The sequence below is a fragment of the Abrus precatorius genome, unplaced genomic scaffold (genome assembly GCF_003935025.1).
Source record: "Abrus precatorius isolate BTA unplaced genomic scaffold, Abrus_2018 Scaffold7, whole genome shotgun sequence".
In the NCBI taxonomy this organism is placed as follows: Eukaryota; Viridiplantae; Streptophyta; class Magnoliopsida; order Fabales; family Fabaceae; genus Abrus; species Abrus precatorius.
The window spans coordinates 30,281,663-30,294,744 of NW_020874417.1; the positions used below are offsets into that span (position 1 = coordinate 30,281,663).

The 13,082-nt window shown below is 28.9% G+C and overlaps 1 protein-coding gene across 3 annotated transcripts; it reads left to right on the forward strand.

Annotated features, from left to right (window-relative positions):
• LOC113873041 (synaptotagmin-3) lies at positions 1–4,533 on the forward strand. Of its 3 annotated transcripts, none has more exons than XM_027510998.1 (12): positions 1–210; positions 393–491; positions 594–644; positions 722–845; positions 1,205–1,323; positions 1,425–1,526; positions 1,636–1,710; positions 1,954–2,030; positions 2,418–2,667; positions 3,327–3,698; positions 3,836–3,964; positions 4,272–4,533. In XM_027510998.1, exons 1-12 carry the CDS (start codon positions 100–102, stop codon positions 4,398–4,400), a joined length of 1,638 nt encoding a protein of 545 aa, XP_027366799.1. In that variant the 5' UTR covers positions 1–99; the 3' UTR covers positions 4,401–4,533. The 3 variants fall into 3 exon arrangements, with proteins under 3 accessions (XP_027366799.1, XP_027366800.1, XP_027366801.1); XM_027510999.1 differs by having other exon boundaries at positions 2,526–2,667; XM_027511000.1 differs by lacking the exons at positions 1–210; positions 393–491; positions 594–644; positions 722–845; positions 1,205–1,323 and adding an exon at positions 1,346–1,355.
• Positions 4,534–13,082: the final 8,549 nt, after the last annotated feature.

The following is a 13,082-nucleotide window of genomic DNA, read 5'->3' on the forward strand; positions in this document are numbered from 1 at the left end:
TTCTCGCCTTCCTGGAAAACTGTCAAAACATTTTCTTGGGATGTAAAACATTTTCATCTACTCTTTCTTTTGATCACCATTCTTAATTTTGCCAAACACATGGGGTTGTTGGGCAGTTTCTTGGGGATTATTGGTTTTGCTGTTGGAATCCCTCTTGGTCTCTTGGTTGGCTTCTTTCTCTTTGTTTACTCAGAAACCAAACATGTCAAGGTTCGTTTACTTCTTTCACTCTTCTTGCATGTTCATTCCGTTGGATTCAAACTCTCATCACAACTCAAACATGCATTTCTTTTGGGAACTGATCCTGGGATTGACACCCCATTTTCGTTTTGTGTTATGGGTAATCTTCAAAATCTGATTTTTACTTACTTTTTTTATGTTGATTGTTGCAGGACCCTGTTGTTAGACCAATTAGTGAATTGGGCCCAAATGCTTTGCAAGAACTTCTCCCCGAGATTCCTCTGTGGGTGAAGACCCCTGATTATGAACGAGTTAGTTTTATTGTACAATCTACAAGCATTTTGTTCTCTTGCGTTTTGACTTCTAAGGTTTATGATACTGTTACTGTGTTATTGACGTTGCATGTTCTTCAGGTTGATTGGGTGAACAAGTTTTTGTTGGATATGTGGCCTTTCTTGGACAAGGTATTTCAGCAATCCATATGGGTATGTGTGTGTTCTTATTGGATGAGTCTTCACTGGCGTTTCATTTTGATGTATAGGCAATTTGTGAGATGATTAGAAGCACAGCCCAACCAATATTTGCTGAATACATTGGGAAGTATCAGATCAAAGCCATTAAGTTTGAAAAATTAAACCTTGGTACTCTTCCTCCTACTGTTTGCGGTATGTGTATTCCTAATCATCTGATTTTTTTTTTCTGTGCAAATATTTTATCCAAATTTCTTCCCAGAAACTACAAATGTTTTAATTTCACTATCCTAAAAGAATTTCAGACTAAAATATGGTTGCGTGGGATGGTTCATTTGGAGGTTTGAAGTACAAATGCACTATATATTATAAATGCACTTGAATATAATTGCTGAAGAGAAAAACATAACATTGCGTATGTGTTTTTCTCATTCATCCTTATCAAAGGTCAATTTACTCAACAAAGTTCACTCAACACTTTATTGCAGCGTTTATCATCTGATAGGTTATGAGGTATTAAGGTCTGGCTCTGTGTCTCTGTTGTAATTCTGCAGGTATTAAAGTTTTAGAAACAAATGAAAAGGAATTGGTCATGGAACAAGTAATCAAATGGGCTGGCAATCCAGACATAGTGTTGGCCTTGCAAGTGTCGTCGTTGAAGATCATAGTTCAGGTCAGATAAGCCTTGAGGCACAATTCTAAATGGTAAATGTTTTTCTAAGTTCCTTCAAGATTGATGCTTTCCTTCTGGGAATTTATTTTGATTCTTTGCAGTTGGTAGACTTACAAATATTTGCGGCACCACGGATAACTTTAAGACCTTTGGTCCCTACATTTCCATGTTTTGCAAATATTGTGGTATCTTTGATGGAGAAGGTAAAAAAAACTATTGTATTCAAGCTTAATTTCATTTCTATTGCTTTCTAATATTAGTAGTCAGAAGAAACTCCTTCTTATGTGATAGTTAATTATGTTTAATATACAGCCTCATATAGATTTTGGGATGTCAATATCAGGAGGGGACGTCATGTCAATACCCGGTCTTTATAGATTTGTACAGGTGCTGCCCTTTTTATTTTGTTGATGGTGGTTGCTATTTTGTTTATACGCTTTTATTTTTTTAATTTTTATCTGGATTGGAATTTTTGTAGTAGTAAACTTTCTTGTAATATTTTAGAAAGTTTTGTTTTGTTTTTATTTTTGTTTTTTCTTTCTCCTTTTCATATTTTTCTTCCTTTCCCTTTCAATTGGCTTTTCATAATTTACATTGACTTCAAGAGCTAACAAATATAATTGCTTATAGGAAACAATAAAAAAACAAGTTGCGAATCTCTATCTCTGGCCTCAAACCCTGGAAATTCCTATTCTTGATGAATCAACGTAAGTTTGTATGAAATGATAGAGTTCGATGTGCTCAAATATTCATTCTTTCTGGTCTATAAGCTTTATAAATTTGTATCCTTTTTTCAAAAAAAATATATATAAACGAGTAATGCTACCTGCCCTTTATTTAAAAGAAGTTGACACAATTGAGTCTGACCCTAGCCATGTGATTTTGCATTTGGCAATCCTTTTCAATGGTCTACTGTAGAAGGAATCACACAAAACTGCTAGCTGATATCTTAATTTTAGAATTATTTTATTATTTAACACATGATTTGAATATTGTTAAAAACATACTGCAAAATTTCAAAGTTTAAGTTCTCTGTCTATGAAGAGCATGAGCTCCTGAAAATGGTTCTTGATACTTTCCTCACATCTCTATAGGGTGGCAATAAAGAAGCCTGTGGGAATATTGCATGTTAATGTGGTTCGGGCACATAAGCTTTTAAAGATGGATTTGTTGGGAACTTCTGATCCTTATGTTAAATTAAGCCTGACAGGAGACAAACTTCCAGCTAAGAAAACCACCGTCAAGAGGAAGAATTTGAATCCCGAGTGGAATGAGAAATTCAAGCTTGTTGTGAAGGATCCTCAATCTCAAGTTCTCCAATTACAAGTCTATGATTGGGACAAGGTTTTCCTTATCTTTCTTCTGGTTACTTGTTCAATTTTGACACAAGCATAACTAAACTCCTAGCTATAGCAGTCACCATTGACCAAACACAATAACTTGGAAGCATCTAGAGTCAGCCCCTAAGATTGTCAACTTTGAATGGAAGATCGTCATTTTGTGTTTAAACTTTTTATGGCTACCCAATAAAGCCTAAATCATTTTTTTAATGTTTCATCTGGAAAATTGATAAATATTTTTAGTTATTTATGTGTACATAAAAAATTATTACTAATTGGCTGCACTTACCTCTCAGATGGATGGTAACCATGAAACACTTTCTAATGGAAACTTACACAAAACCAATCTCGTGTGAATTTGCTTTTTCTATTTGTTTGGGGATGTGAATTTTTTTTATTACTAGAAATCCTTAATTACCTTAAAGTTTAAACTTCTAAGGAACAACTGCATTTTAAATTTGTTTGCAGCTGTGTTTAACTCATACGGCAACAATCTATCTTTCTTCAATCTTGTTTTTCATTTCTGTCCATTTTGATTAAACGCATATTTGGTATGCAATTTAGTCACTAGAAGAAGCCAACCACTTCCATTTGGCTTTGAGTTTGCATTTGTTATCAATTTCTCATATACTTAGCAATTCTTTTTAATTGCATTCTTAACAGGTCGGTGGACATGACAAACTCGGAATGCAGTTAGTCCCTCTTAAGCTGCTTAAGCCGTATGAGAATAAAGAATTTACACTCGATTTACTTAAGGACACAAATCTGATTGAAACTCCAAATAAGAAGCCTCGAGGTAAAATTGTAGTGGACTTGACTTTTGTTCCTTTCAGAGAAGATAGTACCAAGTTTGGTGGAACTTCGGAAGGATATGGAAGGAAGGAAAGTGGAATTGATATTGTATCTGATGATGAGGTCCAAGAAGGAGCAGGTTTGCTTTCAGTTGTGATACAGGAAGCTGAGGAGGTTGAGGGGGAACATCACAACAACCCATATGCAGTTCTGACCTTCAAAGGCGAAAAGAAAAGGACAAAGGTAAACTTTACCCTTCAGTATAAATACACAACATTTTTTCGCTAATGTTATGTTGCATAGATGTGACTCAGACATGAGTTTACTGTAATTCTTACATTTACTTGAAAGAATTTATTCTAGAATTTTAATGTATGCAGATGATGAAGAAAACTCGTCACCCACGTTGGAATGAAGAATTCCAATTCATGCTAGAGGAGTCTCCTCTGCATGAGAAGATACACATTGAGGTTATGAGCAAGAGGAAGAGCTTTAGTTTTCTGTCAAAGGTACTATTTCATTCTCCTCTTCATTATAAGTCATTTTTCCCTCTAAATTGATTTAATGAAACATTGATTTTGGATAACACCAATCACTCGGTTCAATCCATGTAGTCATCTATTTCAACTAATAAAATAACAATTTTTCTAATGTAACAAAGGATGCAATAGTAAGTTCTGATTAAAAATCACAGGATTTGATATATATAACATTAAATGATGCAATTTTTAATAAGAACTTAGTAATTATTGATTTTTTCATAATTGAATTAGTTGAAATGTGTGATGTTCATGTTAGATTGTCTATGGTATGCAGGAATCACTGGGGCACGTGGAGATTAACTTAAGTGATGTGGTGCACAATGGTCGCATTAATGATAAATACCATCTAATAAATTCAAGGAATGGAGTGATACATGTTGAGATAAGATGGAAGGTGGTTTAAGAAACCAAAACAGTGTGTTGTAAGGTCTTTTCCAATAGGTGGGTCTAAATTGTTACCTGGTGCTTTCCTCACAGAATAAACTAGCTGAGGAGGATTCTAGTTTTTATAGTGTGTATATCTAAATAGAAGAGATGAACAATATCGTTGAGATATCTATAAGATATTGTATTTTTTTAGCAAAATTTATGGCGCACAAGTAATTATTTAATTCAAGTAAGTGTTGTCAAACTTTGTCGTAAAAAGATTGTTTCTAAAAGTCTATACCAAAAACTATATATGGTAACAACATTAATTGCCAAATTGTGACAGCTGACGAACGACTATAAAATAAATATTTACTTTGGACATTATGAATATTATTAATTTGGTCTTTAATAATAAGCACATCACGGGGCCAAAAGGTTTATTGTATTATTTTGAACAACTAAAAGGATCATTTTAATATGTTTATTAACTATTATTATATAATTAAATTGATATACTTATTCCTTTTTTTTTAAATCATTATTTTAAAAGATAAAACTTAGGTGCATTTGCCTAAATGTTGTAGGTATTATTTGCTAATCAATTTTGAAAATTTCTCTGATGTGATAAAATTAAATATAAATGTTTTATTAAAATAAAAATTTAACTTTAATTAGCAAACAACATAAATAGTACTAATAGAATAACGCTTAAGTTTTTTTTTCTATTTTAAAAATTAATAACGTAATTTTTTTTTGTTACAACAACTTTATCTTTTGCTATCTCTGTTAAGTGGAATATCCAAACATTGATACAAAGTGGAAATGGGGATACGTCTTAAAAAAACAAAATCAAGTTGGGTGATATTTAATAAGAATGCCACTAACATGCTATTTTTATCAATTAAAAAATTTATTTTAATAACTTCTTTCTAAAGTTCTTTTAATTTTTTATTGGACTAAAAATTTATTTGTGCTTCAAAAGAATGTTTTTTTACCTGATCAAAATTTTAGTAATCTTTTTTACTATACAATCATTTTTTATTATGTCTTTAATATTCTCATTTATGTTACTCTTATATTTTTTTCATGTTGCTTTGAAGTTCATCATTTACTATTATGTAAGATATTTGATCATATTACAATGTAATAAAATTTCTAGTTCAGTTTGATAGGTATTTTATGGTCACACATAACTTTTTTGGTAATTTTTTTTATTTTAACCACCTAACTTGTAAAACATGAAAAATATATTTATTAATTTCTTTATTATTATATACAATTGATCTCAAATACTTTAACTTAAATATTTATAATATAATATTATCTCTAATTTTAAATTTAAATGCATAATCGTTATTTTATTTTTTACTAAATTTGTAACTATATACTATGTCTTACTTATAATTAAGTGAAATTCTTCAAAGTATATTTGAAAAAAGGTTTTTAAAAGGAAAGATATATTTTTAATTTTAAATTAAAAAATTATATATCATTTATAATGATAAATATATAATTAATTTATTAATTTTATGTTAATATTTCAATTTATATATTTTATTTTATAAAAATATTAATTTTAAATATATATATATATATATATATATATATAAAATAAAAATCTCCCTCTCCTCTCTTTCAAAAATTATCTTCCTAAATTTCTAAAGTCTCCTTTTATATTATAAGTTTAATATTAGTATTTTTTTTAATCATCAATTAACACTATATCTTCTTACAAATAACATATACTTATGCATAGTATTTTTATTAAATAAGAAAAAAAGTATATAATTTCATAACTTCTAATAAAATAATAATAGTGTTTTCAAATTAAAAACTACAACATCAGTTAAAAAAATGTTAAATATATCATGAAATATTTTCATTTACTTAAAAAAATAAAATTGAATCATTTTTTATATTATTTTTTAATAATGTTTTTATTTATATTTTCTTAACAAATTCCTTAAGACATTAGTTAATAATAAATTATATTTAGATCAAGAAATTAGAAATATACCTATTTATCACTCGATTAGGTTGGTGAAATTATTCCCATAAACACTTCTACTTGCTAAATATAAATATATTGAAAGTAGTTTAAAGATTGACCATGGTTCGCACTCCTACTCAAACAATGGCTAATATATAATATAATTAATAAAAAATTAGGGGTGGACAAAAAATCTAGATACAGAAATATAATCTATAACCGAAGCTAAACTGAATTAAAAAATTCAAATTTTAAAAAAAGTGAAATATCTAATCCACTTTATTTTTAGTTTAGACATAGTTTAGATTTCATTTTATAAAATTGAATTTACTTTTATTAAAACTAGTTTTAGTCTTTTAGTTGAGAATAATTTTGAGTTAACCATCCTAATTTTACGGTTTCTTTTAAATTTTTTTCTCAAATATTAACCGTATATTCGTCATGTGAGAAAAAAGTATTTTAGATAAAATTATAAATTCAAAATATTATAATATATTATAAAAATTAAAGATACCAAAAACTTATAATTTCATATGATCATAAAATTAATCAAATATAATATATTAATAAAAATTAAATAAATTAAAATGCATATTATAAAGTACATACAAAAAAAAATTATATATATATATATATATATATTATAAATTTAAAAAAATAATAAATATTTTATAAACTTATATAATATATAATATAATTAATGAATATTACTAAAATCTTTTTAAAACACACTTATTTAATGCAATGGTACATACAAAAAATTAGTTTTATTTTAAAAAATAAATTTATAAATGTATTAAAAATCAGTTTTATCTTAAAAATTAAATTAAAAACTTGATTTAAAACTAATTTAATATAAAATTAAATTTAAAATTAGTTTAAATAAAAATTAAATTTAAAGTTGATTTTAAACAATTTAAATTTTAAAATTACTTTTAAATCAATTTAAAAATATAATAAAATATTTTAAAATTTAATCCTTATAATTAGTTTGTGTGGTAGACAGATGATAAAAAATAGAATATATAAATATATATTAATTTAGTATAATATAAAAATAAGAAAATTATATTATTAATAAATTAAAATATATATAAATATGGTTTTATATTAGTTATTATAAAATTTAAATATTTTTAAATATAATAATTTAATAATAATATAAAAAATATTTATAATATATTTTTATCTAATTTAAAATTGATTTTAAAATAAATTCAAATTTTAAAACTAAATTTAAATTAATTTAAAAAAATAAAATAAAATAGTTCAAAATCTAATCTATATAATAAAATTTTAAATAAATCTAGATTAATTTTTGAGAAATCCAAAATTCATGCGCATCCTTAAGTACAATCCGAATTGAATATTGAAAAATAATACAAAAACCGTAATTGGACCACTATCCATAAATACGTGGGCAGAGAAATTTTCAGAATGTGCAAGCAAATGCATTTCAACTTTCATGGACCACATATTCTCTTTGTTTGGGCTGGACCAAATTGATAAACAAACTGGTCCGTGAGATGTGTGGGAGAATATTTGGGCTCAACATTGGCCCACCTATCACTACCGAGTTTCTTAGTAAGATGGCATGACTGATGAAAACACACAAAGTTTTATCAGAAAAAATAAAACACTAATCCCTCGAACTAATATTAAAAAGATAAAATGAGAAAGTTTTTTTAAGAGGAAAGGAAGTCTTTTTAAATATATTTTTAATATAATATGTTATTTTTCAATAAAAGTAATTTTATTCTTATTTTCTTAATAAAAAAAACCGAAAAAAATATTGCTTGACTCTTCTAAATTGTCACAGTAACCCCAGGAATAAATATTCCCTCTAATCCCCATTGGTGAATTTTTTATTTTTTTTTGAGGTAGATTTTATGAGAAGTTTTATAAGCACTAGAAGATACAAACTGATTCTATCCTTTATGCACCTTTTCCTTGTCAAAGGGTATGATTGAAAAGGGTCTTTTTGGTTGTCCATTTACACCAACCCATGTTCATTTTCTCCCCCATATTTTTCTAAGGGAGTGTTGGGGGCTAGGGTGTCCTCAATGATGTCAATCAATTAAAAAGGCTCCTCAAAATATTAACTATATGGCAGTGTAGGGAACACAAGAAATGCATGTATAGTACAGGAAAATTAATTCACTCTAAGGTAATGCCAACATGGGAATCAAAAGAACCCAATGAGACTTCTCTGCCAAAGATTTACATGAACCTTCTTTGCATGTTTGTCAGGTATTTGATGTGTTTCAGGTATAGCTATGCAGAGAAACATGCAAGCTAGCTAGCACAAACTAAAGTATCAAATAAGAAAAAATTAAATAAAGGGGGAGATGAGAAAAAGACTAGCATTTGCACAATCTCGGACAATGATTTTGAACATGTGGACCCACAGAATGTGTGGATTAGGTTTGACTTGTTGAATATCAATACATGTGACATCATAATTAACAAATACTACTGTTGGTTGGTTGTTCTCCTTGGTAGATCTGCTAGGTTGTAAGTCCTAATATCTGTTAATATCTTTGCAGATTTGCATGTAAATAATAATAATAATAACTTAATAATATCTCAACTTTATGGACAAAATGAAAAAGAACATATAGTGCTTGAGCTTTATATGTGCATATATATATTCTTTCATAATCACAATCCACAATCTCAAACCAGTGGCAAGAAATTTTTATTCTTGGAACACATTGTTAATAAACTAAATTATCTCAAACATTCCATTTAAGAAGGATAAGCGATTAGCAATGGGAAACTCTTATTAAAAATATTTTTAGGCATGGAACATGCTTTGTAAATTAGTTTAAGCTTGGTTTAATTAACTACTGGCAATTTTGTTTTAAGTAATGGATTAGAAAGATGTAATTTAGTGTCTTTAGTGTCTTGAATAAGCACAAAAGTGGGAGGCACCATGAGAGGAGAGGTTCCCTAATACACTAAAAAGGTTCAGCTTTCTCGTTGACTTACCCATAAAGCCTGGCAAATTTGGAGGTAATAAAGGGAATCCTATCCCCTCCCCACAAAGGCTTTCATGAGGATTCTTTGTTAATGGTTCTCCACTCATTGCTTGGAGTAAGCTCTGATGGCATGCATAAACTCTCTCACTCTCTCTCATACACACACACACACACACACACACACACACTCACACTCACTACGCTCTCCCTCAAGGTGTGTGAGGCATGTGTGCCCTCAAAAGGAGGGAGTGAATTGAAAAGTAGTCACTGTCTTTGTTCCTTATTGATGTTCTCTTGTGGGGGTGAGGAATAACTTTTTGCATACTAGAAAGATTGGGTTTTTTTTTCTTTTATCTTTAAAAGGTGGTCTTTTGAGGGAGTAAAGTAAGTGGGAATAGGCAACACCACTCAAAAGCTAGCCAAGTATCATTTTGGTCTTCCTATTCCATTTCATATATGGATGCTCTTTAATTTTGGCTTAGTGCATGAAAAGTTATCATATGGTCTTAAAGATTCTTCATTGGAAGTCCAATACAAAGTAGTGCTAGTTAAAATCCTTTTGATTCCCCCGTAGACAATGGGAACCTGAATTGTTCCAATTTTTTTCAAAAGCAATCCAATTAGTATTTCAAACAAGACCACTGGGCATGGATGTTATGCACTATTCCATAAATGTGACGTGTATGCATAATGCACCAAATTTCAAACAATTCCATTTTCTAATGGTGGACACAAATCCATTGCAATAACCCACAAAAGCATATATTCTCTGGAACTTTCCACGCATCTTAAATCTCATTTCACTATCAACATGAACTCATTGCATCAGCATGTTTGGAAGTTGGAACCCTTTGCCTTAGTTAAAGTCAATGTATTCTGGTTCTTGCAAGGATATGCTCTTACAATTAAGCACTTCATCATCTATCTTCTCTCTTTTTACTATATGTTACCCACACATTAACCGTAGTTTACTTTTCTCTAATAAATTTTAATTCTGACATTTCTCACTCGAATTATGTGTATTTGGTTTTGGATTAGTAGCGTACTTATGATGTGTCACCCAAAAAAGTGTAATGAAAGGTTCCTCAACGTTAATACGAAATGACTAAGTCAAATAGTCTTGAAGTTCGCGATAGCCGATAAATATAACAATCATATATATAACGTCGAGATTCTGTTCATGAGAGTTATTTATTTATTTCTAGAATATCACATGTATATGTTATTATATCGCTATTCAAAAATGGAAGATTTGTATAAAATTCTTCTAATAAATCCAAGTTTTTCATGCTGAAATTTCAAGGCTCTAGAATTTGACCATTCATTGCTAATTTTGAGGCCGGTGTGATACATTGACCGAGAACAGTATCTTGATTTTGATAATGTTAGAAAAATATGTAGCACCACAAATGTTTTACAGTGTTCGAGGAGAACTTTACAGGCGACTTCATTATTATAAGAGATGAAGACGTTTAAATCCAAATCTGACTTACCCCTAATATGTAATTTCTATTGGCCTGGCTTTCGCATCCAAATTTCCAATTAATAATTTGTTATAAAAAAATATTAGAAGGGAATAGTTTTAAAATATTTTTGCAGTGATTATTTTAATAATGCGCCAATAATATGTTGAAGAATAATATAAAAAAAATCACACTAATAACATATAAAAATAAATAAATTCTTTAACTATTTGTAATCAGTAATGTTAAATCCCAAAAAGAGTAGCATCAATTTCTCATAGCAAATCTTATTACCATCTTAGATTCATAAAACCAAAAAAATAAAGCATAGAAGTATTTATTATCTTAGAAAAAAATTAATTATTTGATTTAATAATGAATATAGTTGATTAGTTAATTTATCGGAAATATGTATAACCCAACATTGCTGGTTACTAAGTATTACTAAGTTAATTATGATAATACACTACTCGAGTAGCTAGCTAAGAGTAGCTAATATATTATCAATGAAGATTCTATAAACTATATATACTTACATAACTCATTATGGAAGCAAAAAATTACTCCTTTTGAATATCTCATTAAGTGAGTATGACCTATATTTCATGCAAAAGATTTATATATAAATAAATACTTGTGCCCAAAACTGGAATCAATATAAACTCTCCACTTCTAAAGAAGACCAACTCCTTACACAAAAAAAATCTTATAGTATTGCTAAGATAAAACCAACGAGGCATTCATAAAGATCCTTTAAGAACCGATTGGAGTTAATATTACATATCGTTTCGTATTTTATAGTTACTATAAAATAACACTTTGGTTTCACTTTAACATTTTAATTTTGTCATTTACGCATATATTATAAATATATTTGGTTTTGGGTACGCAGGGTTATTTTTTGATTGTTTATTATGAATAAAGAAAGCTCAATATATCAATTAAAATGTACCCAGATTGGCGAAACACATTCTTCGAGGAAAGGAAGTGGACCTTTACCTATCGTGATTTTGACTTAACTATATTTTGACATATCAATTATCTTGCCAACTAGTAACATAATTAGAGTACTTTAGATAATATAAAACTCAAAACTGTGCTCAATATGTATTAAGTAATTATAGAGTTTGCACGCCAAACATTTGGTTCGATTAACAATCATAATTTGTGGTCAACCTCCTAAATCATATTTACCATTGATTGATGATAAAGTCATTTCATTAACCGAAATAGGTGTAATAATAAAGAGGGGGGGGGGGGGGGGGGAAGATAGAAAGAGAAAGAAAAAGAAAATATAAAAGAATGCAACGCATGTGATGGGATCCATTGGCAGGCACTAATGTCTAATGTCAACAGGGTTGACATGGGTACCACAAAACGACTGCTGTGATGATGTGCACGTGTGGCATACTTATCATCATCACATGTGAATGGTAAAAAAAATAAAAATAAAAATGAATATTTAGAATGATTAAGAAAATCCCACCTTGTTGACTCATGCCAAACAATTATCCTCCATGATATGATGCAAAGGAGGGCCATGGCAGTTCATGGAACCAAGTCATGCAGACACCAATCAGGACAAATACTTTTCTCAATTTATATATAATTTTAGGGCTCTCTAGAAAGGATTATGGCATTTGCCACTTCTTCTTTCACAATACCATTTCTGCACTTATTGTTAATCAGAGAGAAGAGAGGGATATTACTCACTTACCCTTCTCACAAAAATAAGTTGAAGGTGCTTTTAGGGGATTCCACCTCAGACAGAGATTGCAATAATTGAAGAGATGTTTCCATCAATTAGGTTTGATTACGCCCAGTCTTAAGACTAATATCACTGTATTAGATTACATTTCAGAGATCCTGTCACGGTGGCTTAAGCTGTTTGATTGCTAATAACATGCTTTAAAATTACTTTTCGATATAAAAGAAATACCACAGCATACTCCTTTTGAAAAAATTATAGTCATTCCTATTTCATTAGGAATGTCTATGGTTCTTATTCAAGTTGATGTAACTAGTTTTAACAATCTGTTGACCCAAAAAAGAAAAAAAACATTTTATTGGCATAAAGTTTTAAGGATTTTTCATTTTATTATTAACATTATCATCATATTTTATTTTATAAACAATATATCTATTTGGAAATATAAGTTCTATTTTAATATATTTATTATTTATATTTTATATTTTTTTATAAACACGTATTTTAAAGCTGTATTCCAAATATAACAGTAGATCTAAAATATCCCTTTTAAAAATTTATTATGTACCTAAAT